The sequence below is a fragment of the Neoarius graeffei genome, chromosome 5, assembly GCF_027579695.1.
Source record: "Neoarius graeffei isolate fNeoGra1 chromosome 5, fNeoGra1.pri, whole genome shotgun sequence".
NCBI lineage: Eukaryota > Metazoa > Chordata > Actinopteri > Siluriformes > Ariidae > Neoarius > Neoarius graeffei.
In genome coordinates this window covers 64,728,715-64,755,003 of record NC_083573.1, presented here as the reverse complement: position 1 = coordinate 64,755,003, position 26,289 = coordinate 64,728,715, and the positions used below count along the sequence as shown (strand labels likewise).

Genomic DNA, 26,289 nt, shown 5'->3' with positions numbered 1-26,289 from the left:
TAGTGGAGAAGTGATGAATGAGTGAGTGGATGCAGGACGGGTATATCTGAAGTAAGACGAATTGAAGACGTTGAAACTTTGAAACGCATCTAACAGTACTAAATTTTGAGGAAAAAAAATCCAGAGTTAATTGGTTCTTAGACTTTGACTTTTAAATTATTGTTATTATTATTATTTAATTTTTTTTTTGCTGCATCCTCTTCAGCGTTTGGAAGACGCCGACTTCTTGTCGGAAGCAGGGTTTTTTTTTTCGCCTGATCTTTTCTGTCTCTCGTCGCCATGTCAGTCGGTGACACGTCGGAGCACGAGCGCACTCGGCGGTTCTGTGTCTTGTCCTGGGAGCAGGTGCAGCGTTTGGACTCTATTCTCGGCGAACCGGTTCCTATTCACGGCCGTGGAAACTTCCCGACACTTTCTGTTCAGCCCCGACAAATCGTCCAGGTAAAACCTCACCACCGTTATGGTCTTGACGTAGTCCTGGTTAATGACTTATTATTATTATTATTATTATTATTATTATTATTATTATTTAATTTAACTTTTTTCTGCTACATGTCTACAAGAAATATTAAATCCTTGTGATTTTTGCCTGTAGTCCGAAGTAGGTTTCGTTTTCTTTTCTTAATTAAATCAGGCTTTCAAGCAAAATACTAATTAATTACATCCCCGCTAAATAGGCCTACAGTAGAGCTTATGAAAGGGATTGATCACTAACCTCCTCTAAAGTTTCGTGTGCGCGCGCGCAGTCCTTAAGTCTTCACTTTCCTTCAGAACGCTTCAGATCAGCAAAACCTGTTTTAGCCTTTGGCCTCTGAGTCTTGCTTAGCTGATTCAACTGCTATGTTAATGACTCTGATATTCCTGTTTTTTTTTTTTTTAAAAGCCAACCACCCTAAACCCCTTGGGACACCACTTTGGCATGCTCTCCCTCACAGAGAATCTTTGTCAGTCAGGGGAATCCTGCCTTTACCTAACTCCTTGTGTAATCTGATGCCTTTTTGGATTTGTAGCTCACGTTTTGTATAAGCCATATATGAGGGAGAGATCTAAAAAAAAAACCATTTATCTAGTTTGGTTCAGGAATCCTAAATGTCATTTTGATTAACCCTACATAATAACTTAAAGCATGGGTGCAGATCCCGGGGGGGGGGACATGACCCCCCCCCCCCAATTTCTGAAAAGCATGAATTGTCCCCCCCCAATAAAAATCCCCTAAATTATTCAAAATTGTACAAACAAATGTATTTTCAGACAAATGATTCCCTGTGCAGTACTTTTTGAATGATGTGGCGAGCCTCTACGAAGTTGTGATTTATGGTTGCATGGTATGAGTTGCATATGGGGAAAAAAAAAATCACTTTTGTGCCCCCCCAATCCTGACATCGGATCTGCACCCCTGCATTAAAGTGACTGGCTAGGAGACCAATTTGAAATGGTATGAGATGGCGACTCTTCTAGTGGTGGTGCTTTTATAAAGGAACCGTCCACTTGGAGCAACCCTCATTTGTGCCATACGTCAGTCAAGCTTATTTGAAACTTTCAATTCCAGATGCGTTTCATCAGAAATGAGGTATAGAAGTTGACACACAAACTGGTTCTCATTGGCACCTCCTCAACCTAAGAAATGAAACTTAGATGTTTGGTATTTTGAGCAGAGATCTTTGTCCTGAAAGTAAAATATGATTGAGTAGTATTGCATGACTGGAATCTTGGCTCATGATCAGATTCAGTGTTCCAGACCACAGGTGGGTTTTTTATTTTTGTTTTTTTGAAGTGCTTTGGGCTCCATCAATTAATGTACACTTCCTCATACTTGGAGGAAATAATTGTGAAGTTAATCTGTTATATTAATGTAAACATCAGGGTTAACTATCTGATAATACTGGATGGTAACTATTTCTTCACTGGATGCCTTTTTGGCCTCCCTGTACTAAACGTCATACTGTTTTACTGGTTAGGTGTCTTCTTAATGATTTTTTTTTATGTAACTGTCTAGTTACATCGAACTGATATGCAGCCTTGTTTTTAAGGGCAACCCCCCCCCTACACACACACACACACACACAGTGTAAAGGTCATTGCAGTTTTGCCTCTTACTGTTGATGTACTAATTATACTTCTGTATACGTGTCTTACAGAGGCTTTCATGGCACTGGACTTGTCAGATGTGACTCAGCATGAGAATATGGACATGCGTGCTAGCTTTGGCAGTATGCGTTTTGAGTTACTGGGACTGGATGGCATTTTCACACAGAACATGTAGTGTTAAAGCCTGACATTTTTGTTTTCAAGTCAGAAATGGTATTTTTGTAGAGCTTCTTGAACATTGCAAAACATTGCAGTCTTGCACTGTTCTGAAATAAATATTTAAGTGATGTTTTGTCAATTTTCCAGAAAGTAATAATGTAGTGCTGTGTTTTAGAACTGCAGTTTGTGTTTGTAATATTACACACTGTGACTATCCGTATACAAGATAAATAAGAATAAACACTTGGGAGTTTGAATATTGGGTCCTGCACTACTGTGGTCTTGAATGCCAATATAGAATGGCTTCATATTGGCTTTTCTCATGTTAAAATTGTTAATTTTCTAATTGCAAACTTCCATCAGGCCCATTTATTAAAATTGACCATTTGTTCTGAACAGTAATCAAAGAATACTTAAACTGACTTGATATTCAGATGTTCGAGTAAAAAGTGGTAATACAACTGCGCAAGAAGCTGAGAGATGTAAAAAGCCATAGACTCTTCAGCCACTATGTATGCACCAAAGTCACAGTCTGACCTAATAATTATAAATAGTAGGCTAATGATCTGACTGAGTGGAGTTAGTTTTTTTTTTAAGTAATGCTAATCTGACAGTATTTACACAGGTTCACACATTACTTTTCACCTACAGGGTGTATTCCACAAAGTACACTAACTCATTTCAACAAGTCTGGCTAAATTCCAGCTACTTTAGTTCCACAAAAGGAAGCAAGTCTTAAGCCATGCTTGGTTACTGTGGCAACATGGCTATTTGGACAAACATGCTCTGTTAGGTTAATGGTGAAGCTTGGCTTGATCACTTCTACTGAACAAGCCATGTGATGTCAAACTGGATATAAGAAAAGAGGCCTATATCCTACATAACTGGCTCATGAACCAAGTATTTTTTTAATGCTGTACTTGGATATGGATAAGATGTAAAAGCTATTTGCAGACAGGTGATCTAAATTAACCAAAATGTTTTTGACTAACTTTTACTGTGGTATGCAGATTGTAAAAGCAGTGGCCTATAGTAAACCTGACTGCATGATCATTGTCGGTTTATTGGAAATCCAGTGGCTGAGGGAGTGTGTAAAGCATCCAGGACACCATTTCCCATATCACTTCAGAACAGGAAGAGCCTCTAGCATTCCAGAAATCTGGTGATGATCAATCTTGTAGAATTTGCTTCTGTGTAGGTTTCCAGTAAGTGCCTTAGTGTCTGCATTGCTCTGTTTAGCAAGTGGCATATTTCTTTACACTCAGTAAGAGAATGCAGTAAAGTGATGTGAAATTAATAATCCCTCCTTAAAGCTTGCCTTGTACTCAAGCCTTGATTACATTTTGTTGTTAAATAGCTTCTTGAATTATTTAATTGCTAATCATTTGTGTTCCTGGCTTGGGTGTTGTCTACTGACTAAAGTGAAAGTACATACTACTGCATACCTGTAAGTTTTCCTTCAGGTTTTTTAAAATTGCAATTATACACAGGCAGTCAACATTTTAAAATCACCTGCCTAATATTGTGTAGCTCCCCACTGTGCCATTAAACCAGCTCTGATCTGTTGAGGCATGGACTCCACAAGACCTCTGAAGGTGTGCTGTGGTATCTGGCACCAAGACGTTAACAGCAGATCCTTTAAGTCCTGTAAAGTTGAGGTGGGGCCTCCATGAATTGGACTTGTTTGTCCAGCACATCCCACAGATGCTCAATCGGATTAAGATTTGGGGAATTTGGAGGCCAAGTCAACACCTTTAACTCATGTTCCCAAATAACAACTTTTTTTTTTTTTTTTTTCCCCAGTGTGGCAGGGTGCATTATCTTGCTGAAAAAGGCCAATGCCATTGGGGGATACTGTTGCCATGAACACTGTTGTCATTGCTACATGGTCTGGCTCTGATGCTCATGCCTGTGTAGGTGCTTTGTGGTGGACTGGGGTCAGTGTGGGCACTCTGACTGGCCTGTGGCTACACAGCCCTATACAAAGCATGCTGCAATGCATTTTGTGATCGGACATCTTTACATCATAGCCAGCATTAACTTTTTCAGTAATTTATGCTACACTAGTTCTATGGGATTGTACCAGATGGGCTAGCTTTTGCTCCCCATGCCCATCAGTGTGCCTTGGGTGCCCATGACCCTGTTGCCAGTTCCCTGGCTGTCCTTCCTTGGACCACTTTTGGTGGCTACTTACCACTGCATACCAGGAACACCCAACAATACTTGCCATTTTGGAGATACTCTGACAACAGCCAGACAACTGAGTCAAAGTTGCTCATATCCTTATGCTTGCCAATTTTTCCTGCTTTCAACACAACTTCAAGAAATGACTGTTCTCTTGCTGCCTAATATATCCTACCCCTTTGCAGATGCCATTGTAATGAGATCTGTTATTCAATTCACCTTTTGGTGGTTTTAATGTTGTGGCTGATCAGTGTATGTTATACAGGGTATATAATCTCCGCTTGACAGGTGCTTTTTCTTTGCAGTCTTTAACATTTTGTTGTTTCTGCAATTGACTCAGTTTTAATCTAGGGTGTGCACATGCACTATTAGCCTCAATTACTACAGTCCTGCTTGAATAAGCAGCAACACGATGTGCATGTGTGTGGGGTTGCCTTTTTTTTTAAATAAATATATAAGTGGAGCACAGTGTGTAGTAGCTGACTGGCTAATTTAAGCAAGGCCATTTTAAATGGGTCTTGATTTTATGACTTGCTTTTTGGATTAACACCCCCCCCCCCCCCCCCCCCCCCAAGTCATAAGTAGGCTATTTTGATTCAGTTTAGTCAGCTGCCGTTTAGGGTTTATACCTGTGAAACTGTTGGCCCCTCACAATTTTTCATGCTGTCCACACTCATGCTAAATCTGCATCCAAGTGAACATTTCAGTTGATGACAGTCCAGATCAGTCATTGCTTGGTTCCCTTATGGAAATTTAATGTAATCTTGTAGATGGGAAGCACAGTGGTGAGCATTGTCACCTTACAGTAAGAAGGTTATGGGGTTCAAACCTCATGCTGGACTTGGTCTTTTGGAGTTTGAATGTTCTCCCCATGCCTGTGTAAGTTTCCTCTGGGTGCGCCAGTTTCCTCCCACAGCCCAAAGACTTACAGGTTGTCAACTGGCTACTCTAAATTGAGTGTCGATGGTAGTTTCTTCCATGATCTTGGAGGTTGTTTTTGCCCCAGTTTTTTTGTTCCCAGCGCAACTCAAAGTAGTGAACCGATTTTGATGAAATTGAGAAGGTTGGCCATGGGCCAAGGAACATTTGATTGCGTTTTGATGTAAATCCAAATATGTGGCTTGGCAGAGGTATGCATGCTAGAGTGCCCTTCTAGTTCATCTGTTAGCCCTGCGATAGATTGGCAACCTGCTCAGGGTGTACTCTGCCTTTTGCCCAAAGTAACCTTGGATTGGGTCCAGCTTCCCCCAACCCTGACAGATAAGTGGTATAGATGAATGGTTGGATATTGTAGATGTACTATGTTTTTAAAAAATATATATACAGTATAGTTGTAATGCAACACTTAAATTTTAAACGCATTACATTTTCTGTGGGTTGAATGACCAGTGACCCAGTGTTTGTGGAGGAAGGGAATGCAGACTACTGATGACCTTAATCATGCTCAAGGCCCTAGACAGGTTTAGCTCATGAACCTATGATTCTTAAATACAGCCTCAAATCAGAAAGTTGGGACAGTATATTAAAATTATACCTGAAAACAATGATTTATAAGTCTTTGACCTCCATTCAAAAGAACACAGCAGCACATTGACCTTTTACCTCATTAACTTAATTGTGGGTTTTTCTTCCCCCAAATAAATGCTAATTTTGATTCTTGCAACACATTTCAAAAAGCTCAGACAGCAAAGCACTTCATAATATTGCCATTCCTTCATCACATTTCAAAGATGTTTAGGGACTTAACATCAATGCTTTTGTTCCATTCTTCCTGCAAACAGGTTTTAAGGTGTGCAACAGTATGGGGTTGTGGGTGGGGTTTTTAATTTAATTTTTTCAAAATTTGCCACACATTCTCTATTGGGGGGCGGCACGGTGGTGTAGTGGTTAGCACTGTCGCCTCAGAGCAAGAAGGTCTGAGTTCGAGCCTCGTGGCCGGCGAGGGCCTTTCTGTGCGGAGTTTGCATGTTCTCCCCGTGTCCGCGTGGGTTTCCTCCGGGTGCTCCATTTTCCCCCACAGTCCAAAGACATGCAGGTTAGGTTAACTGGTGACTCTAAATTGACCGTAGGTGTGAATGTGAGTGTGAATGGTTGTCTGTGTCTATGTGTCGGCCCTGTGATGACCTGGCGACTTGTCCAGAGTGTACCCCGCCTTTTGCCCGTAGTCAGCTGGGATAGGCTCCAGCTTGCCTGCGACCCTGTAGAACAGGATAAAGCGGCTAGAGATAATGAGATGAGATGAGACATTGGGGACAGACATCTTCCATAGCCATGCCTTTGTAATGTGTGCAGAATGTGGTTTTGCATTGTTTTGCTGAAATATCCCTGGAAAAGATGTCTTGAAGTCAGCATATGTTGCTGACAAACCTCAGTGTACTTTTCTGCATTAATGCTGCCATCATAGAAATGTAAGTTACCTTTGCCAAGGGCACTGACACAACCCCATACCATGGGTTTAGGACTTGTTGCTGGAAACAGTCTGAATGGTCCTTTGTGTTCGTTCCAGAGCACACTGTCATTTCTTCCAAATAAAGACTTGAAAATACTGATTTATCTGACCATAATGCACACTTCCACTGTGCCATGGTCCACACAGATGCCTCTGAGCACAGAAGTCAGCAGCACTTCTGGACATGGTTAAGGCAGCTTCCTTTTTACACAGTCAAGTTTTAACTGCCATTTGTGGATGCAACACTATTTTAGTTCTTGACAAATTTGCCAATGTAATCCTGAGTACATGTGGTTATAACAGCTATAGATGAATGATGGTTCTTGATGCAGTGCTGTCTGAGGGATCAGAGATCACGGGTGTTCAGTTTAGGATTGTGCCCTTGCCCATTACATGCTGAAATTCCTTAAATTTTAATGATCTTTATGCACTGCAGAGGGTGATCCAAATCTTTGAAGAACATTTTATTGAAATGTGTTTTAAAGCCATTTTCTCATGCCTTTGACAAACTGGAGATCCTTGGCTCATCTTTGCTCCTCAAAAACTAGACTTTTCTTGGATACTGATTTTGTACAAGGGGGCAGCACGGTGGTGTAGTGGCTAGCACTGTCACCTCACAGCAAGAAGGTCCTGGGTTTGAGCCCAGCAGCTGACATGGGCCTTTCTGTGTGGAGTTTGCATGCTCTCCCAGTGTCTGTGTGGGTTTCCTCTGGGTGCTCTGGTTTCCTGCACAGGTGTGAATGGTTTTTGTCTGTCAGCCCTGCGATGACCTGGTGACTTGTCCAGGGTGTACCCTGCCTCTTGCCCATAGCCAGCTGCCTCTCGTCCATAGCTCCAGCTTGACTGTGACCCTGTAGAACAGAATAAGTGGCTACAGATAATGGATGGATGATTTTGTACAAAATCATGATTAGTCACCTGTTTCATGTCATTGTTTTACTGCATTACACATCCTAAATTGTCTTGTTCCAACTATTTTTTTTTAATGTGATGCAGAAATGGATGTGCATTAACAAATGAAATGAATTTGACCAGACAAAACATGAAATATCTTGATCATACTGTCTACAAAGAAATGCAAGTCAAAGTAAATTTAGAAGTCTTAGCCTTTTTTTTTTAATTTGCATTTTTCCATACCATCCCAACTTTTCCTGATTTTGAAGTTGTCTGTGTTCTTGTTTTAAACATTTACAAATGCTTCCCATTCATTTGTGGTTAGGTTCTTTACAATACCATACGATGTAGAACAAACAGTAGCATATCTTTTTCACTAATCTCAAATTGCTTGATCAACCAATTCTGAGAAGTGTTTTCTTTCTTGCTAAAGATAAACTAAAATAATCTTAGCCTGTGGGTGTATTTGCAAGTTCAATAAGTGAACCTTTTTATCTCCGGTAACACTTGCCTTTCATGTACCTCTCATACATGAAGGCTAATTCAGCAATTTGAGGAAATGCTCAGAGTACCAGTTAAGCTTGCAAAAAGTGGACCAAATAACATAAGCCTATTCCTTTAACATTGAGGTGATGCTACTAAATTGCTAGAACCAGTTTGTATTAATATGGGTCATGTGATTTTTAGGTTGGCTAGTGAAATTCAAAGACCAAATTTTAAAATTGTCTGTCTTTCTAGGTTGTGCGAACACGGCTGGCGGAGCGAGGAATCACTGTGCGGGATGTGAGACTGAATGGTTCTGCTGCCAGTCACATTCTGCACCAGGACACAGGACTCGGCTACAAGGACTTGGACCTGATCTTTGGCATATCGCTGTCAGATGACCAGGCATTCCATTTGGTTAAAGATGTGGTTCTGGACTGCCTGCTTGACTTCTTGCCTGAGGGCGTCAGCAAAGAGCGCATCAATGCACTCACTCTGAAGGAGGCCTATGTGCAGAAGTTGGTGAAGGTGTGCAATGACTCAGACCGCTGGAGTCTTATATCACTGTCCAACAACACTGGCAAGAACGTGGAGCTCAAGTTTGTGGATTCTCTGAGGCGCCAGTTTGAGTTCAGTGTGGACTCGTTCCAGATTGGCCTGGACTCACTGCTGCTTTTTGATCGCTGCTCTGAGACACCAATGTCTGAGAGCTTCCACCCCACTGTGTTGGGGGAAAGCATGTATGGTGACTTTCAGGAAGCTCTTGGTCATCTTCATCATAAAATTATTGCTACACGCAGCCCAGAGGAGATCCGGGGTGGTGGCCTTTTAAAGTACTGCCACCTCCTGGTGCGGGGCTTCCAGCCCAAGTCAGAGGCTGAGATGAAGTCACTCCAGCGTTACATGTGCTCCCGGTTCTTCATTGACTTCCCAGACATCGGAGAGCAGCAGAGGAAGCTGGAAGCATACCTGCAGAACCACTTTGTGGGCATGGAGCACAAGCGCTACAACTGCCTCACCACACTCTACCATGTGGTTAATGAGAGTACTGTGTGCCTGATGGGCCATGAAAGACGTCAGACATTGAACCTTATCTCCATGTTGGCACTGCGGGTGCTGGCTGAACAGAATGCAATACCCACTGTCACCACATGTTACTACCAACCTGCTCCTTATGTACAGGATATAAACTTCAGTAACTACTACATAGCTCATGTGCAGCCATTGGTTCATCCCTGTACTAACTCCTACCAGACTTGGCTGCCCTGCAAATGACCCAAAGAACTTGAAAATTGAGAACGATGAAAATGCCCTTGAAGGGGAAAGCTGTCCCCAACTTCTGGTGGAGTGATATTGGCACACAGTAAATTCCTTTCATGTTTTAGTCTGCTCAGTGAAGGAGATTAAAAGCAATGCCATCCTGAAGTTATTTTTCAGTATAAATGAGTGACATTGACTGACTGAATTTACTGCTGTATGTCTGACATGAGCCAATCCAATTGCATATTCTTTTGCACTCAAATTCATTTTGCTGACTGGACATGGGACAGTTGGTCTTTCAAATGTAGCAGTTATGTCTTGGATTTGCAGCTGGCCTCTTTCAAATGTAGCAGTTATGTCTTGGATTTGCAGCACTTTTGTTGGTCTTTGAAACAAAAGGTTGCTTTTTTTTTAGGTAATTTTGACAAGTTAACTTTTTCCTGGCTGTGGTTCAATCAGTTTTCTTCTGTTTAAAGGACCAAAAGGGTTTTTTTTTTTTTTTTGATGAAGGGAATCTTTAAAGCAATTCCAAGTGCCTAAAACAATCTATGTACAAAAAGATGAGAATTGTGCTCTCATGATTTCTTGTATCCTATATTTTCAGGGACAGAAGCATGTATTTTCATGTGATTAAAAAAAAACACAAATCCATCCTAAAGTGGTTGATATGGTTCATTTTTCAATTTAAAGCAATAACTCCTCAAATGTCTTGAACTGTAAATTTATAGTTTAAGTTACATATACTAAACTGAAAGCTATGGTCTGAATATATGGCATGTTTTAGCTGAGGTGATGGATCCATTACAGTTCCAGCACATGAAACATAAGGATCCTTTCTAAGGCACAATGACTTCTCTTTTTGGTCGGACACTAAAGCTACCTACAATGGCCTTTTTGTTTCTCTATCCATGTTGCTACTGGAATCAGATTCAAATTTCCTGCGAATTGATGCTATACTTATATTAAGTTCATCCAAGTCCTTGAAAAGGTTACAGAAGTGAAACTGCTAACATGGCAGATGGCAAATCTTGCTAGCAAATTGGTAGTGCTCATTACTGATATTTTAAGGTAAGAATGGATGAATTCCAGCTTGCAGGCAAAAACAGCAATGGGGCTACTGACCGGTAATATTTACTGGTCATTGTGCAGTTATAACAGGTAATTAAAATACAACTGCGTCTCAATCAGTTTTTTTCCAAATGTAATTCAAAAACTTTCATATTCATTACAAGCAATGTGAATTTTCAAGCCTTTTTGTTTTAATTTTGATTATGGCTTATAGCTCATGAAAATCAGAAATCCAGTATCAAATTAAGAATTTTCCCAAGAGCAATCAAAGGATTTACAATACAGAAATGTCCAACTTCTGAAAAGTGTGTTCATTTATGTGCTTGGTTGGGGCTCCTTTACCACAAATTACTGCATCAGTGCAGCATGGCATGGAGGCAATCAGCCTGTGGTACTGCTGAGCTGTTGAAGCCCAGGCTGCTTTGATAGTGGCCTTCAGCTCATCTGTATTTTTAGGTCGGGTGTTTTCAGATCTTCCTCTTGATAATACCCCATAGTCTCTGTGGGATTCAGGTCAAGCAAGTTGGCTGGCTAATCAAGCACAGTAATATGGTCAGCAAGCCATTTGGTAGTTTTGGCTTGTGGGCAGGCGTTATTTCCTGCTGTAAAAGGAAATTGGCATCTCCATAAAACGTGGCAGCAAATGGAAGCATGAAGTGCTCTAATCTCCTAGACAGCTGCGTTGACTTTGGACTTGATAAAAAACAAAACAAAACAGTGGACCAACATCAGCAGATGACATGGCACCCCAAAGCATCAGACTGCAGAAACTTCACACTGGGATTCTGTGCCTCTCCACTCTTTCTCCAGACTCTAGGACCTTTTTGATTTCTAAATGAAATGCAAAATTTACTTTCCTATGAAAAGAGGACTTTGGACCACTGAGCAGCAGTCCAGTTCTTTCTCTCCTTAGCCCAGGTAAAACGCTTCCGACGTTGTCTCTGGTTCAGGAGAGGCTTGATATTAGGAATGAGACAATTGTGACCCCTTTCCTGAAGACGTCTGTGCGTGGTGGCTCTTGATGCACTGACATCACCCTCAGTCCACTCCTCGTGAAGCTCTCCCAAGTTCTTGAATCAACTTTTCATAATCCTCTCAAGGCTGTGGTCATCCCTGTTGCTTGTGCATCTTTTCCAGCCAGCCTTTTCAGCAGTGACTACCTGTGGCTTACCTTCCTTGTGGAGGGTGTCTATGATTGTCTTCTGGACAACAGTCAAGTCAGCAGTCTTCCCCATGATTGTGGTTGCGTGTACTGAACTAGACAGAGACAGTATTTATACTGTCTGAATAGTAATTTACTCAAACTCAGTGAAATATTCCATTTTGAAGCATTTCTTTTTTTTTTTTTGCAATGCTGGCCATAATTATCAAAATGCTTAACTTCGTTTACGTGTCATGAGTCTAGAATATTTTCACTTAAATAACTGATGGAAATTATTGAACTTTACGATACTCTAATTTGAGATGCCTCTGCATTTTTAATTATATCCTAACTTGTATACAGTGAAGTTTCTGAAAACAAAAGAGAATCTAAATATGGAAACTCTAGTCGACTTCCCAGTTAAAACCATTCTCTGTACATTTTTTTTTTCTTTAAAGGGCAGAGCTGTAACTCCTTGCCTGTGTGTTTGACGTTATGGGAAGACATACAGGTCATTTAATCGCTTCTTTTGGTGTACTCTGTTCACACGTAATGTCTGTTTTTGGCAAAAACAAAATGGAAATTCGTTGTTGGGGATTTAAAAAAAAATGAAACCATCGACTCATGTTTGGAATGGATCCTTGCTGAATCTACATAATGCAATCCTATTGCCAGTTTGCATCCTTTAAACCAGACTTAAATCTTTTTGTGCTTGTGCATGATTGAACAAACATTAACCTGGGTTGTAACAAAAGGGGACTCATGTTTGGGTTAACTGGATGGAGTAAAACCTTTTGTTTCTCTGGTTGGATTTGGTAAAAAGCAAATTCAAACAAAGCACTTAAATGCCAAGCATAACATTTTTTTAAAAATTTTATATTACATTTAGTTCAAAGTTATTTGTGCCTTCTGTTCAACTAATTTTTAACTCCTATTTGAGCAGACAGGCACAGCATACCACAGCAATGTTCCAGGAGTTCTATATTATGGTCAAATTAAGTTAATGTATGCATTTAACAGGCAAATGAGTTTTTCCTTGAACTTCTGTCAAAGGACTAGTCTGAGACAGTGGTGTCATGCTACTGCATTATAAAACCTGCAGCAGTTTAAATCAGCAGTGGAATACGTTATCTATTTTGCTGGCAATAAACCTTGTAATCTATGTGCCACTGACCTAGACCATCTCTTTTGACGTTATTGTAATATAATCATAAGATAAAAATACATCATCTTGGATGGAGAAACTCTCGGGCTTGGGGTTTTCCTTGATGGAATGTATAGTGACTGTGCACTTTATTAGGACCACTATACTTGTATGGCTCCTTTTCCTCTCAGAACAGCGTTAATTATCCATACCATGGATTCCACAAGATTTTAAGCATTCCTTTGAGATTCTCGTCCATGTTGACATAATTGCATCATGCAATTCCTGCAGATTTTTCAGGTGCACTTTCATTCTGTGAATCTCTTGTTCTACCATGTTCCAAAGGAGTTCTATTGAATTCAGAGCCAGTGACTGGGAATATTGAGCTCATTGTCATGAGTATGAAACCAGTTAGAGATGACTTTTGTTTTGCGACATGGTGCATTATGCTGGAAGTAGCCATTAGAAGGTGGATAAATTATGGCCATGAAGTATGGCACATGGTCAACGATACTCAAATAGGCTGTGGCATTTGAGAAATGATTGACTGGTATTAATGTGCCCAAATTGTGCTAAGAAAACATTACACCACCTCCACCAGCCTGGACTGTTGACACAAGGCAGGTTGGGTTCATGGATTCATGCTGTTGGCATCAAATTCAGACCCTAACATCTGTGTGCCTCAGGGGAAATCAAGATTCATCAGACCACGCTATGTTTGTCCAGTTTTGGTGAGTCTGTACCTACTGCAGCTTCAGCTTTCTCTTCCTGGCTGAGAGAATTGGACCCTGATGTGGTCTTTTGCTGTTGTAGCCAATCTGCCTCAAGGTTCAATGTGCTGTGCTTTCTAAGATGCATTTCTGCTTACCACAGTTGTACAGTGTTTATCAGCGTTACTGTAGCCTCTCCTGTCATTTCAAACCAGTCATTCTCAATTGACCTGTCTCATCAACAAGGCACTTCCATCTGTAGCACTGCCACTCACTGAGATTTTTCTTTATTGCACCATTCTGAGTAAAAAGTAGAGATGGTTGCGCATGAAAATCCTAGAAGATTTGGAGTTACAGAAATGCTCAAACCAGTATGTCTGGCACCAACAATCATGCCACTGTCAATCACTCATCACATTTTTGTTTAATCTGAGGGTTGATGTGAACATTAAAGATAATTAAAGATGCTAGCCTATAACGGCATGATGTTATGCATTGCACTGCTGCCACGTGATTGGCTAATTCAGAGGTGGACAAAATACCTAACTTCATTACTTAAGTCAAAGTACAGAAACCACTGGTCAAATGTTACTCCTATACAAGTGAACATTTTAGTTAAATTTTGCCTTAAGTTAAAGTACTGAAGTACTTGCTTTTAAAAAATACTTAAGAGTAGTACTTAAGAGTAAGTACTTAAAAGTACATTTTCTGTCAACACATTGTATTATTGCCACAATGCTTACAATACCTAATGCCTCTGAAGCAACCTACTGGATTTACTGACTAGCTTGTAGAACCTGCAGAATAAATGCCTGGTACAAAGTCATAAAATAAAACACAACTGAATTGACAAAAAAAAGAGCCATTGTCATTTTTTTTCTTTTTCTTTTTAACACTCCTACCTACCCCCACAAAGCAGCATAGTAGTGTTTTGACACAGCTCTGGCAGTGTGCACACGCATGTATGTGCATGTTAATCAGGAAGACGGTGGAATATCTGTAAATATTGGGTATCTAACGTTACTAGAAAAGAAAGATTTCTACATTGTTTATTCAACAAGATTATGCTAAAACATGTTTCTGAAAGGACTTCAGGTAAGTTAACGTTATTCATGTTAGCGTAACTCTGTTTTTACATGCTAACTGACAGTGTCCAAGTTAACTAGCTATGTGTAAATGTTAGCTGTGGACAAGGCTACGGCAACTTGGTGGGCAAATCCATAGAAAGTCACTTGACGAATCAGACCAGCTATTGCAATGTTATCGCTAGCTCTAAAAGCACAGACAACTTCATTGCAAGCTTTCTCTTGGAATAAAATGTTTACATACCTCAATATGCTTCTGTAAGTTGGATAGTGAGTTTTTGTAGACTGTAATGTGGTTCGTTTTAGGCAAACAAAGCAAACATTTAAAACAAATCTTTAATCCTTTCAGGAAACTGAAACATGGGTTCTAGGTATGGCCATGGGTGCGTGCATTCTCCAGAAGAACCGCCTCCTTCCATTCTGCCATCAACTGATCGTGTTCAAATAATGCTGCTGAGAAATCATTGAACTGGATTTTATCCAGTCTATGGACGTGACGTGACCCTAGTGATTACTGATAGACTGTCTCAGTGTCACCTGTGAAAAAACCAATCATGTTTTATAAAAGAAAAAACACATCCACTTTCAAAGCTGCTTTGTAGTAGCAAGTAACGAGGACCTTGATAGAAATGTAGTGGAGTGAAAAGTACAATATTTGCCTTTCAAATGTAGTGGAGTTAGTCATAAATTTCCAAAAAATTATAAAGTACAGATACTCAGTGTACTTAAGTACAGTACTCAAGTAAATGTACTTCGTTACTGTCCACCTCTGGGCTAATTAGATAATTGCATGAACGAGTAGGTGGACAGGTGTTCCTAATCAAGTGTTTGGTGAGTGTGTGTTTGCATATGTGAGTGCAAACACTAACCCGAGGTATGTGGTGGATGTCCTGTTTAGCACTTTTCTTTTGCCTTATTGCACTTCGCTCAAAATATCCTAACCCAAATCTCTAAAATCCTAAATATTAAATAAGATTTATTTTTTAAATATATTTTTTCAAGTGCGTAAAGTTGGACAGTTTGGGATGTTTTCACATTCAGTAAAAATTTTAAATTAACCAGATCCAGACAGAATATAAAGGTTAAACTTTTTAAGATTTTTTGTGCTATTTCCATACCAGTGGTGTAATTTTGACATTGCACTCTTTGTTCTTTGCTTTTATACATTGTCATAATAAATGGCAGAAAGCGATTATGGATTTCAATTTATCATTAATGACAGAAAGAAGCCATAATGTTCTACTTTCTTTGGTAGCAGGGCAGTTTCCTTCTGGAACTACTGATCTACTGATTTTTTGTGTGCTCCTTTCCTAGCCAAGTACTAATAGCACACTCATCATTTTGTGACTGACTTTAAATGTGTAGCCTATAAAAGGTCTATGTCAGACTTGTCGCCTTTTCTCTATGAAGCCAGCAACCAAGGCAAGCTCCTCTGGGGTGTAATCAAAGGATGAACAGCAGCCAATAGAGGGTTTGGCTGCTCAGTGGAGAGAATGAGCAATGTTACTGCGTTGGAACACAAAGTAGAGAAGCTAACAGCAGGCATGGGCCAAATACAAGAGCTATTAGTGAAGTACAGAGCTTTGTACATCTGTCTAGCATGTAGAGATATACCCTGATGCCCTTTCAGTGACTGCATCTCATTCTCTAAGCTTGGAGGAGAGTGCTGATAGCCCACCAACAGAACACTTTGAAGGTCAGAGTGTAACCCCAGAACATGGCACACAGCATCAAGGTTGCCTTGGCAGAACTACAGCTCCAACTAATGCAGTGGATCAAATGCCTGACTCGTTTTGTGGTATATCAGCCCAATCAAATGGCTGAGCTATTACACACTGTACTAGTTTAATAAAGGAGGTCTTGTATGCATTAGACAGTGCATGGCATCTGTGACCTGGTATGAGAGCATGCAGCAAGTATCTATGTAGCATGACCTCGTGGGATTAGTCTCTGTGCTAATACCAAGTGGTTTATATCACAGAGCATTGGCTGCTGGTCCTCAAGGAGATAATTCCCACATGGCAGATTCACTGTGAGATAGAGGACTTAATGACAGTGCTCCAAGCCATGGGAGCCATAGCCATGTGCATGGGAAATCAATGGGTCTATTGGCACAAATAGATCGACTCAAATGCCATTACCAGAGGCTGGTAAAAACAACTGGCAAATCTTTGGCTTGCAGGCACACAGGTTCATGAGGCACTGGATGATTGTGTCTCCTTAGTTGAAACGTGAACTAAGCATATGGAACAATGGGCTACCATTGGGAGCCCTGAACCATATATTGTTTTCAGAGAAGTGAGTTTCAAAGAGGCGGCACAGTGGTGTAGTGGTTAGCACAGTCACCTCACAGTAAGAAGTTTCTGGGTTCAAGCCCAGTGGCCGACGGAGGCCTTTCTGTGTTGACTTTGCATGTTCTCCCTGTGTCTGCGTGGGTTTCCTCTGGGTGTTCTGGTTTCCCCCAAAGATATGCAGGTTAGGCTAATTGATGGCTCTGAATTGAGTGTAGGTGTGAGTGTGAATGGTTATTTGTCTTGATGTGTCAGCCCTGCGATGACCTGGTGACTTGTCCAGGGTGTACCCCGCCTCTCATCCATAGTCAGCTGGGATAGGCTCCAGCTTGCCTGCAACCCTGCACAGGATAAGCGGATAATGGATGGATGGAGCTTCAAAGAGTGTAACTGGGGATGGAAGGAGTTATGCAGGATTCAGCATGCACCACATTAGTACCATGGAAATGGATCGGAAAGCAAAAGCAGGTTCACATCAGGACAGACTGAATGGCCAAAGTTTGATTCACCAACACCACACATTCATTAATGGGATGGTTTTGCCCTCTTGTAACTCCCCTGCAATTAAAGCATTGGAGGTCCAAAGTATCTCATTAATATGGCTACTGAGTACACTGTCCACAGGTTATAAGTTACTGTTTTGCTGTCAACCACCACCGAACACAGGAGTCTGCTTTCAGAGGTGCAAGAACAAAGTCTGTTGATTCTGGAAGTTCAGTCACTGCTAGAGAAATAGGTAATAGAATTTACCGGAGTACCAGGCCAAAGTAACTGGCCAGATTTTTTAAAGATATTTTCTGATTCTATAAAAAGGATGGTGAGTCCACTCCATTCCCGATTTCAGAGACACAAATATATTATTATAATAGCTGCCATTCTTTATGTTGTACATGCTAGATGTGTTAAGGGTAGTGAAATGTAAGATTCCGAGGTGACAATTATCACTATTAGTACTTGGGTATGAAAAAAGTACATGGGGGGAAAAAGTACTAGTTCTGGAAGGAAACCACCCTGGCAGTACTTCATTTAGTAGCAGACCCATGGTTATAATTCTACCAAATTGCAGTGACGTACTTCCGGTTAACATGAGATGCACACGCGGCGCCGTGAGTCAGTACAACGTTGGACGCCATGGAGTTCAGAGCTTTCTTGTGGTCTTCCTTCTAGAGCTGTGTTTTTTGGGTTAAATTCGGTTTTATACAGGTAATTGATATTTATGGATATATTATATTCCTTTTCTTATAGTTTCTATGATTTTTTTTTCTTTTAGAATTTTATGACTTCTTTATGTTTTGGGAGTTGTTTTATTAATGTTAGTCACATGGACTCGTATAACTTCACGAGAGCTTTCATACCTCAGTTGGTGTAAAGCCTAACGAGGAAATTTAGGGAAGTAAGTGATAGTTCCCTTAAAAGATTCACTAAGAAGGGAAAGTAAGTGATAATTTCCCTACAGTCTAAATTCATAATACTGTTATTCTACTTAAAAGTCGACAATGTCATTAAAATTGGTAATAAAAAAGGGAAGTAAGTGTTGGTTCCCTAGCAAAAAAAAAAAAAAAGGGGGAAAGTAAGTGATAGTTTCCCTACAAATGATCCACAGTTGTATGAATTTTGGGAAACACTGCATTCATAATCTTCGATCTAGCTTTGCTTCGAAGAATATTCAATGAGTGGCATACAAGACTTGTGAATTCCCATTCACACTGCATATATTTATTACTTGTGTGCAGCAACCACATACTGTGAAATTAATATGTATGACCCAGGAACCTCAACTGAAACCACATCCTCAGAAGATTTGAAAACTTCTATATCTACCATGTTTTCAGAGATGAAAACTGATCTGAAACATGTAGAACAGTTTGTTGTGACTGCCATCTAAAACTATGCTTATAATGAAGATTTCTGGAGTGATGAAGAGGAGGAATCTGGCGAGAATATCTCTAACGCAGATCTTGCTGGTGACGTAGAAAAATGTCTTTCTCAAGATAAAGATCAACAGAAAGAGAAAAATGCTGCCTCAAGCAAGTTCCAGGACCTCGCCCAGGAGTTTGCCACAAGTGAGAAAACAAGCCCACCAATCGATGACGATCTGGTGAAGATCATAGATGGTCTCATCAATGACAAACTACCCAAAGCAAAACTCGACGAGCTTACTGACAAATATGCCAGACCGGAAAATTGTAAGCTCTTACTGGCTCCTAAGATGAATAGGACTGTGTGGACTCAGCTTAAAGACAACACCAAGAAAGCAGATACTGGAATGCAGAGATGTCAACGGATGTTTTTGACTGCAGCTTATGCGATCCTTGATGCCTCGAAAACAGCATCCGGAGAAATGAAAACCAAACTAGTCCATGCTTTGGTGCTTATCCTGTCTGGCAATAGAGAAATCAATCTGAAGAGAAGAGAGCTACTAAAACAAGATCTCAATACCCAATACAATGCTTTATGCAATGCCTCAACTCCTATTACAACAGAGTTGTTTGGTGATGACGTGGGGAAAGAAATTGATGCAGTGACCAAAGCAAATAAGTTGGGGAAAAAAGCTTGTACCCCCTAGGAAGAGTCGTGGTTCACGCTTTCAGCCCTATGGCCAGGGAAGGTCTTCAGATCTCTTTGGCTCAGCGAGGGGTCGTTATGGCGGCCGAGGATTCAACAGGCCTTTTTTAGGGGAAAGATACGCCGACCGCAGGAGGACGTCGGCGAAGCCCGCATCCTACAACAAGAGCACTCAGAATTAACTCCTCCACAACAGGTCAGCTATGATAACTCGATAAATATACTACTCGGGTCACAACAGCCTTTTATAGCTGGGCAAATAAGCCATTATTTGAATGAATGGAGAAAGATCACTACTGATCCTTACATTTTGCAATGTGTAAGCAACTGTCCCATTGAATTTGACTATGATCCCTCCTGTATCCAAAATGTCACTAACTATGAGCATAAATTCTCCCCAGCTCAACAAGAGACCATTGACAATGAAATGGAGACATTTTTGAACAAGCATATTATTGAGCCTGCAGTCCCAGAACCAGAAGAAGTTATTTCACCCATTTTTGTTACCCCCAAAAAAGATCCAGCAGCCCTCGAATATTTACCAAGATTTTGAAACCGGTATTTGCCACCTTGCAATCCCAGTTTGGACACTTGTGTCTGGGATATATCGATGATTCATTTTATACTGTAGATACACTTGCTCTATGTCAAGAAGCCACCTTGCATGCGGCCCAGTTGTTCACTAAGCTTGGTTTTGTTGTACATCCCACCAAGTCTGTTTTTCATCCCTGTGAGTCTTTGGAGTTTCTGGGATTCGTTTTAGATTCTGCCCATATGAGAGTCACTATTCCAGAGAGAAAAGCATCCAAAATTGTAAGTTTGTGCCAGAATTTTCTATGGGACAAACTTTTCACCATTCACGAGGTAGCTTCGCTTATTGGAACTCTTGTCTCCACATTCCCTGGGGTCGAGTTGGGACCGCTACATTATAGATCCTTAGAGCAAGATAAAGCCCTACATAGAGCTTTGGGCAGTTTTGATGAATGCATGTCCTTATTGAAAGAAAGCCGAGTAGAGTTGAACTGGTGGATATGCTCCATCCCTCACAGTTCTTGAATCATTGACCATGGGGTGCCGGATGTTGTCCTTAACACAGATGCTTCTGGAAGGGGATGGGGGTGCTACTTCGGGCAGTTGTTCTACTCAGGGTTTGTGGTCACCTGAGGAGGCTTCTTACCATATCAATGTTTTAGAATTATTGGCTGTCAAATTGGGCTTAAGATCTCTTCTTGATCAAACTCGAAATCAACACATCCGTATCACTTCAGATAATACCACAACAGTGACCTACATGCCATGGGAGGTTGTAGGGCTCCAGCTTGTGACACCATTGCAAAAGATATTTGGTCATGGGCAGTAGAACATGAGAACTGGCTGTCCGCAGCGCATGTACTGTAGCTGGAATTTGAAATACCACTGCAGATCATTTATCACGCCAGTTGAACCCTGAAGTGGAATGGGAACTGAGTCCTAATATATTCAGTAAGCTTACGCACTGTTTTGGTGTTCCTGATATTGACTTGTTTGCAAGTAGACTGAACCACAAGGTTAAGTCCTATGTATCATGGAAGCCCGACCCACGCTCTACATATATAGATGCTTTCTCGTTAAATTGGGGAGAATTTGCTAATGCCTATGCTTTTCCCCTGTTTTGTCTAATTGGCAGGTGCCTACAGAAGGTCACCCTAGAGCAAGCCACCTTGATCATTGTTGTCCCAATGTGAAAAACGCAAGCATGGTTCACCAATTTACTGTCTGTTGATCGATCATCCTCGAGTTGTCCGAGTGACCAAGGGAATCCTCTCAAATCCACTGCACGGCAAGGTCCATCCACTGAGTCCCAAACTCCATCTTCTGGTATGCAGAATATCAGGAAGGAGTTCTCTAAGCACAACATACCTTCAGAAATTATCAAGGTCCTCCTATGTGCCTGGCGAGACGGAACACAGAAACAATATAACGTCTACCTGCACAAATGGACCCAGTTTTGTTTACAAAGGAAAGTGGATTCCATGCATCCCACTGTGAATGATGTGCTCGAGTTTCTCCACGATTTGTACAAGAAGGGCTTAGCCTATTCCACTATGAACACAGCGCGTTCAGCTTTATCTAATTGTTTAATGGGCACGCCCTTATCTGGAACTCATTATACTGTGGCCAATCATCCATTTATTGTTCGTTATTTCAGGGGTGTTTTCAATTGTCGAAAACCTTTACCCAGGTACTCTGAAACATGGGACATTGACGTTGTGTTAGATTATATGAAGTTATTATACCCTTTGGACAAGCTTTCATTAAAAGAACTTACGTTAAAGTTAGTGGGCCTTCTTGCCTTTACCTCAGGACAGAGATGTCAAACTTTGGTTCATTTGGATAATGAATGCATGAAGAAAACACAGAATTATTATTTATTCCAACTAATGGAGCACATGAAGCAGAGTAGACCAGGAAATACGTTTGATTCCTTCTACGTAAGAAAATACCAGGAACAGGAATTGTGTGTTTATATGACACTAGAACATTATCTTCAGCGAACTTTGTTACATCGTCAGCCTGGACACACAAAACTGTTGCTTTCGTATGTTAAGCCTTTTTCACCAGTTGGAACCAGCACAGTAGGTCGATGGATTAAAACACTTCTTGACTTAAGTGGTATAAACACTGCTAACTTTAAGGCACACAGCACTTGTTCCGCTAGCATAAGTAAAGCTAGTCAAACGGTTCCAGTAGATACTATTTTAAAACATGTAGGCTGGTCTGCAGAGTCAACTTTCCGCAAATTCTACGACAAACCTGTTGTAACGAATGGCGCTTTCCAAAATGCTGTCCTGGAATAAAAAATTGTTTTCTTGCAAGGATGGTTGTGTCCATAATTGTGCTTTAAAATCTCATGTTAACCGGAAGTACGTCACTGCGATTTGGTAGAATTGAAAATTAAACGAGACTTACCTGTAAGTTGAAGTTCGATGATAATTCTACCAAATCCGCAGTGGTACTGAGGGTTAACATGCCCTCCCTTAATTCACCCAACCCTATTTATTCCTAACTATTATGCCCACAACCTTTGAAGTCTGACTCACGGCGGCGCGTGTGCATCTCATGTTAACCCTCAGTACCACTGCGGATTTGGTAGAATTATCATTGAACTTCAACTTACAGGTAAGTCTCGTTTAATTTTCAAGTATTACTTACCATTTTATGTTCTATTTTTAACCCATATTGTAGTCCATGTAGGTGTATTTGAGGGCCAAGAGGGAAGCAGCTGTCGTCAGAAGGTTGAGATGAAGGTGTACTTGGCCACTCGTTCTCTGGTGTGAGGTATCTTGTTACTAGATAAGTAACTAAATATACTCACCCATTAAGCAGAAGGACTGGAGACACAGAATACTTAAACATACTGTTTCTGCATGACATTTCAGTTATTTATGCTATTAACACTCATTTGTCCAGCCAAGTTTCTTTTGTCTATGGATTGGGGTTTGTTTAATTTTAATACTGCTTTGTTCTTTGGACTTCCTTTATTGTGCAGTGCAGCTAACCTTTATCATAGTGTATCTTAGCCTGCATCATGAAAATGTGATATCTGTTGTGACATTTCCTTACATCTAACAAAGAATTTCAACAAACTAAAAACAATTTTTGCAATTTTTTTAATGTTACAGTAGCTTAGGACAGCATATTTGGACCATTGTAGGTAAAAAAAAAAAAAAAAAAAAAAAAATATATATATATATATATATATATATATATATATATAGAGAGAGAGAGAGAGAGAGAGAGAGAGAGAGAGAGCTGGGGGGCAGGTTACTCAGAGGGAAAAAAACTCAGAAATTTTGAAATTAAAGTCACAAATTTATGAGAAAATATTCTTGTATATTCTCAGAGACAACAATCACATGCTTCCTGGCTGCAGTGCATTCTGGGAAATGTAGTTGAAAATCCCTTAGGGCTTTATTCTTTTATATTGTGTGATTGAGGATGAAAGATTGCATTTCCTATAAGTCTCAACTCAGCTGTATCATCTGTGGTGTGATGACATTGATCCAACCCAGCAAAGTGAAGCAATCTAGTTGTTTGACACCCCCCCCCCCCCCCACACACACACTATTTTCTGAGGGTTTTTTTCTCACAAATTTATGACTTTTTATTCTCAGCAAATATTTGGTTTTCTTCTCATAAATTTATGGCTTTAATCTTGGAAATTCTGAGGGTTTTTTCCCTCTGATTTCCCTTAGCTCTGTATTTCTTTTTCCTCTTCTTTTTCTTCTTCCTTACAATGGCCCTATTATGCTGTTGTAGTAGTTGCTGTCAACCTGAAAAACCTAATTAAATTTTATTGCATACTTCTTAATATTATTCTGACCACAGCTATCTTTCACTGGGGTAAAAGCAATAGGGGATCTAATTGCATATCACCCATAACAGTTTAATCAAAGTTTTATATGAAAAGATTAATTGAAAATTATTTTTATTTATTACTTTATTTATTAGATTGTCATGGCAGCACAGCAGGAATGGCTGCCTCATAGCTCCAGGTTCCCTGGTTTGATTGTGAGCCCAGGTTACTGTCTGTGTAGAGTTTCAGACTCGCTGTATCTGTATGGGTTTCCTTCAGGTTCTCAGGTGTCCTCCCACCTCCCCAAAACATGCCAGTATATAGATTAGCTATGCTAAATTGCTGTAGGTGTTAATGAATGCCTGTGCATGTGGTGCCCTGTAATGGACAATGGATCTTCTGTGATAAAGCAGTTGCTGCAGATGAGCGAATGAACTTCACTGCTTAGCATATGTGTCCATTTGTGTCTAAATTTGCATTACTTCAAATTTAAGCAAATGGGCTGTCCACTATTTCACAGTGGCTTTTAAATACAAATATATGCCTGACAGTAAGGACATTTAGGTACTGGTTTCAGGCACAAATTACATAATTAGCAACAAGTTAATGATGTCAGATTCACTGGAAACATACAGTTGGCCATCAGCGGCTCATAAAACAAACTTAATCAATCAATCAATCAATCAATCAATCAATCAATCAATCAATCAATCAATCAATCAATCAATTCACTCACTCACTCACTCACTCACTCACTCACTCACTCACTTAGTTGTATTTATTTATTTGACTTAAAACAGGTTTAGATTTAGTTCAACCCCATTACATACATCCCTGACAGAGTATTTTGACAATGATCTGTTTTGATATATTTGCTAATATTTTGAGCATATTTTGTATGATTATTCTGTTTTAGCACTTATTTGTATTATTTGTTGTATATTAACTATTTGAACTTTGCTTTTAAATTGTCACCTTCACTTTCATTTCTTAAATGCACTTTTGGGGTTGTCACAAAAGTAATTTCGTTGTGTTATACAATGACAAAGTGCTTGAACTTGAACTATGATCTGTTCATCTCAGTGAATTTGTGTTAAACATGGCTCTTTTCTACGGAAGCGTATTGCTGCCACACTCAAAAAAAATTTGCTTAGTATCAAGTAATTACGTGAAAATTTTGTTATAACAATATCTTATCATGTTTTTACTATATATTTATCATGTAATAACATGATATCACGTAATTTCATGATATGAAATTATCATGTTATTTCATGATAAATTATCACGTTATTTCATGATATGAAATTATCACATTATTTCATGATAAATTATCACGTTATTTCATGATATTTTCATGTAATAACGTGAAAACACCTTATCAAGAAATAACGTGAAAGTATGGTTTAATGTCTTAGGCTAGGCTACTTCCATTAAAAGCAGACGGCCTAGCCTAGCTTACTGTATAACTTTGGTCGAGCAAAAACATGGCTGAATCCTGAATGACTGTTTTGTATAAATAGGGGACTACATAGGCAGCAAAATGTACAACCCCGATTCCAAAAAAGTTGGGATAAAGTACAAATTGTAAATAAAAACAGAATGCAATGATGTGAAAGTTTCAAAATTCTATATTTTATTCAGAATAGAACATAGATGACATATCAAATGTTTAAACTGAGAAAATGTATCATTTACAAAGAATAATTAGGTGATTTAAAATTTCATGACAACAACACATCTCAAAAAAGTTGGGACAAGGCCATGTTTACCACTATGAGACATCCCCTTTTCTCTTTACAACAGTCTGTAAATGTCTGGGGACTGAGGAGACAAGTTACTCAAGTTTAGGGATAGGAATGTTAACCTATTCTTGTCTAATGTAGGATTCTAGTTGCTCAACTGTCTTAGGTCTTTTTTGTCATATCTTCCGTTTTATGATGTGCCAAATATTTTCTATGGGTGAAAGATCTGGACTGCAGGCTGGCCAGTTCAGTACCCGGACCCTTCTTCTACGCAGCCATGATGCTGTAATTGATGCAGTATGTGGTTTGGCATTGTCATGTTGGAAAATGCAAGGTGTTCCCTGAAAGAGACGTCGTCTGGATGGGAGCATATGTTGCTCTAGAACCTGGATATACCTTTCAGCATTGATGGTGTCTTTCCAGATGTGTAAGCTGCCCATGCCACACGCACTAATGCAACCCCATACCAGCAGAGATGCAGGCTTCTCAACTGAGCGCTGATAACAACTTGGATCATCCTTCTCCTCTTTAGTCCAAATGACATGGTGTCCCTGATTTCCATAAAGAACTTCAAATTTTGATTCGTCTGACCACAGAACAGTTTTCCACTTTGCCACAGTCCATTTTAAATGAGCCTTGGCCCAGAGAAGATGTCTGGGCTTCTGGATCATGTTTAGATACGGCTTC

General features: G+C 40.1%; 1 protein-coding gene across 1 annotated transcript; it reads left to right on the top strand.

Annotated features, from left to right (window-relative positions):
- Positions 1-17: 17 nt before the first annotated feature.
- On the top strand, positions 18-10,132 carry tent5ba (terminal nucleotidyltransferase 5ba). Its single transcript, XM_060922240.1, has 2 exons — positions 18-441; positions 8,513-10,132. The coding sequence occupies exons 1-2, from the start codon at positions 280-282 to the stop codon at positions 9,530-9,532; spliced, it is 1,182 nt and encodes a 393-aa protein (XP_060778223.1). The 5' UTR covers positions 18-279; the 3' UTR covers positions 9,533-10,132.
- The last annotated feature ends 16,157 nt before the right edge of the window (positions 10,133-26,289 follow it).

Bases quoted from the DNA above. Each gene is read 5' to 3' on its own strand.
- tent5ba (XM_060922240.1), top strand. From the start codon at position 280: ATGTCAGTCGGTGACACGTCGGAGCACGAGCGCACTCGGCGGTTCTGT. The intron at 442-8,512 runs GTAAAACCTCAC...CTGTCTTTCTAG, and splicing joins AGCCCCGACAAATCGTCCAG to GTTGTGCGAACACGGCTGGC.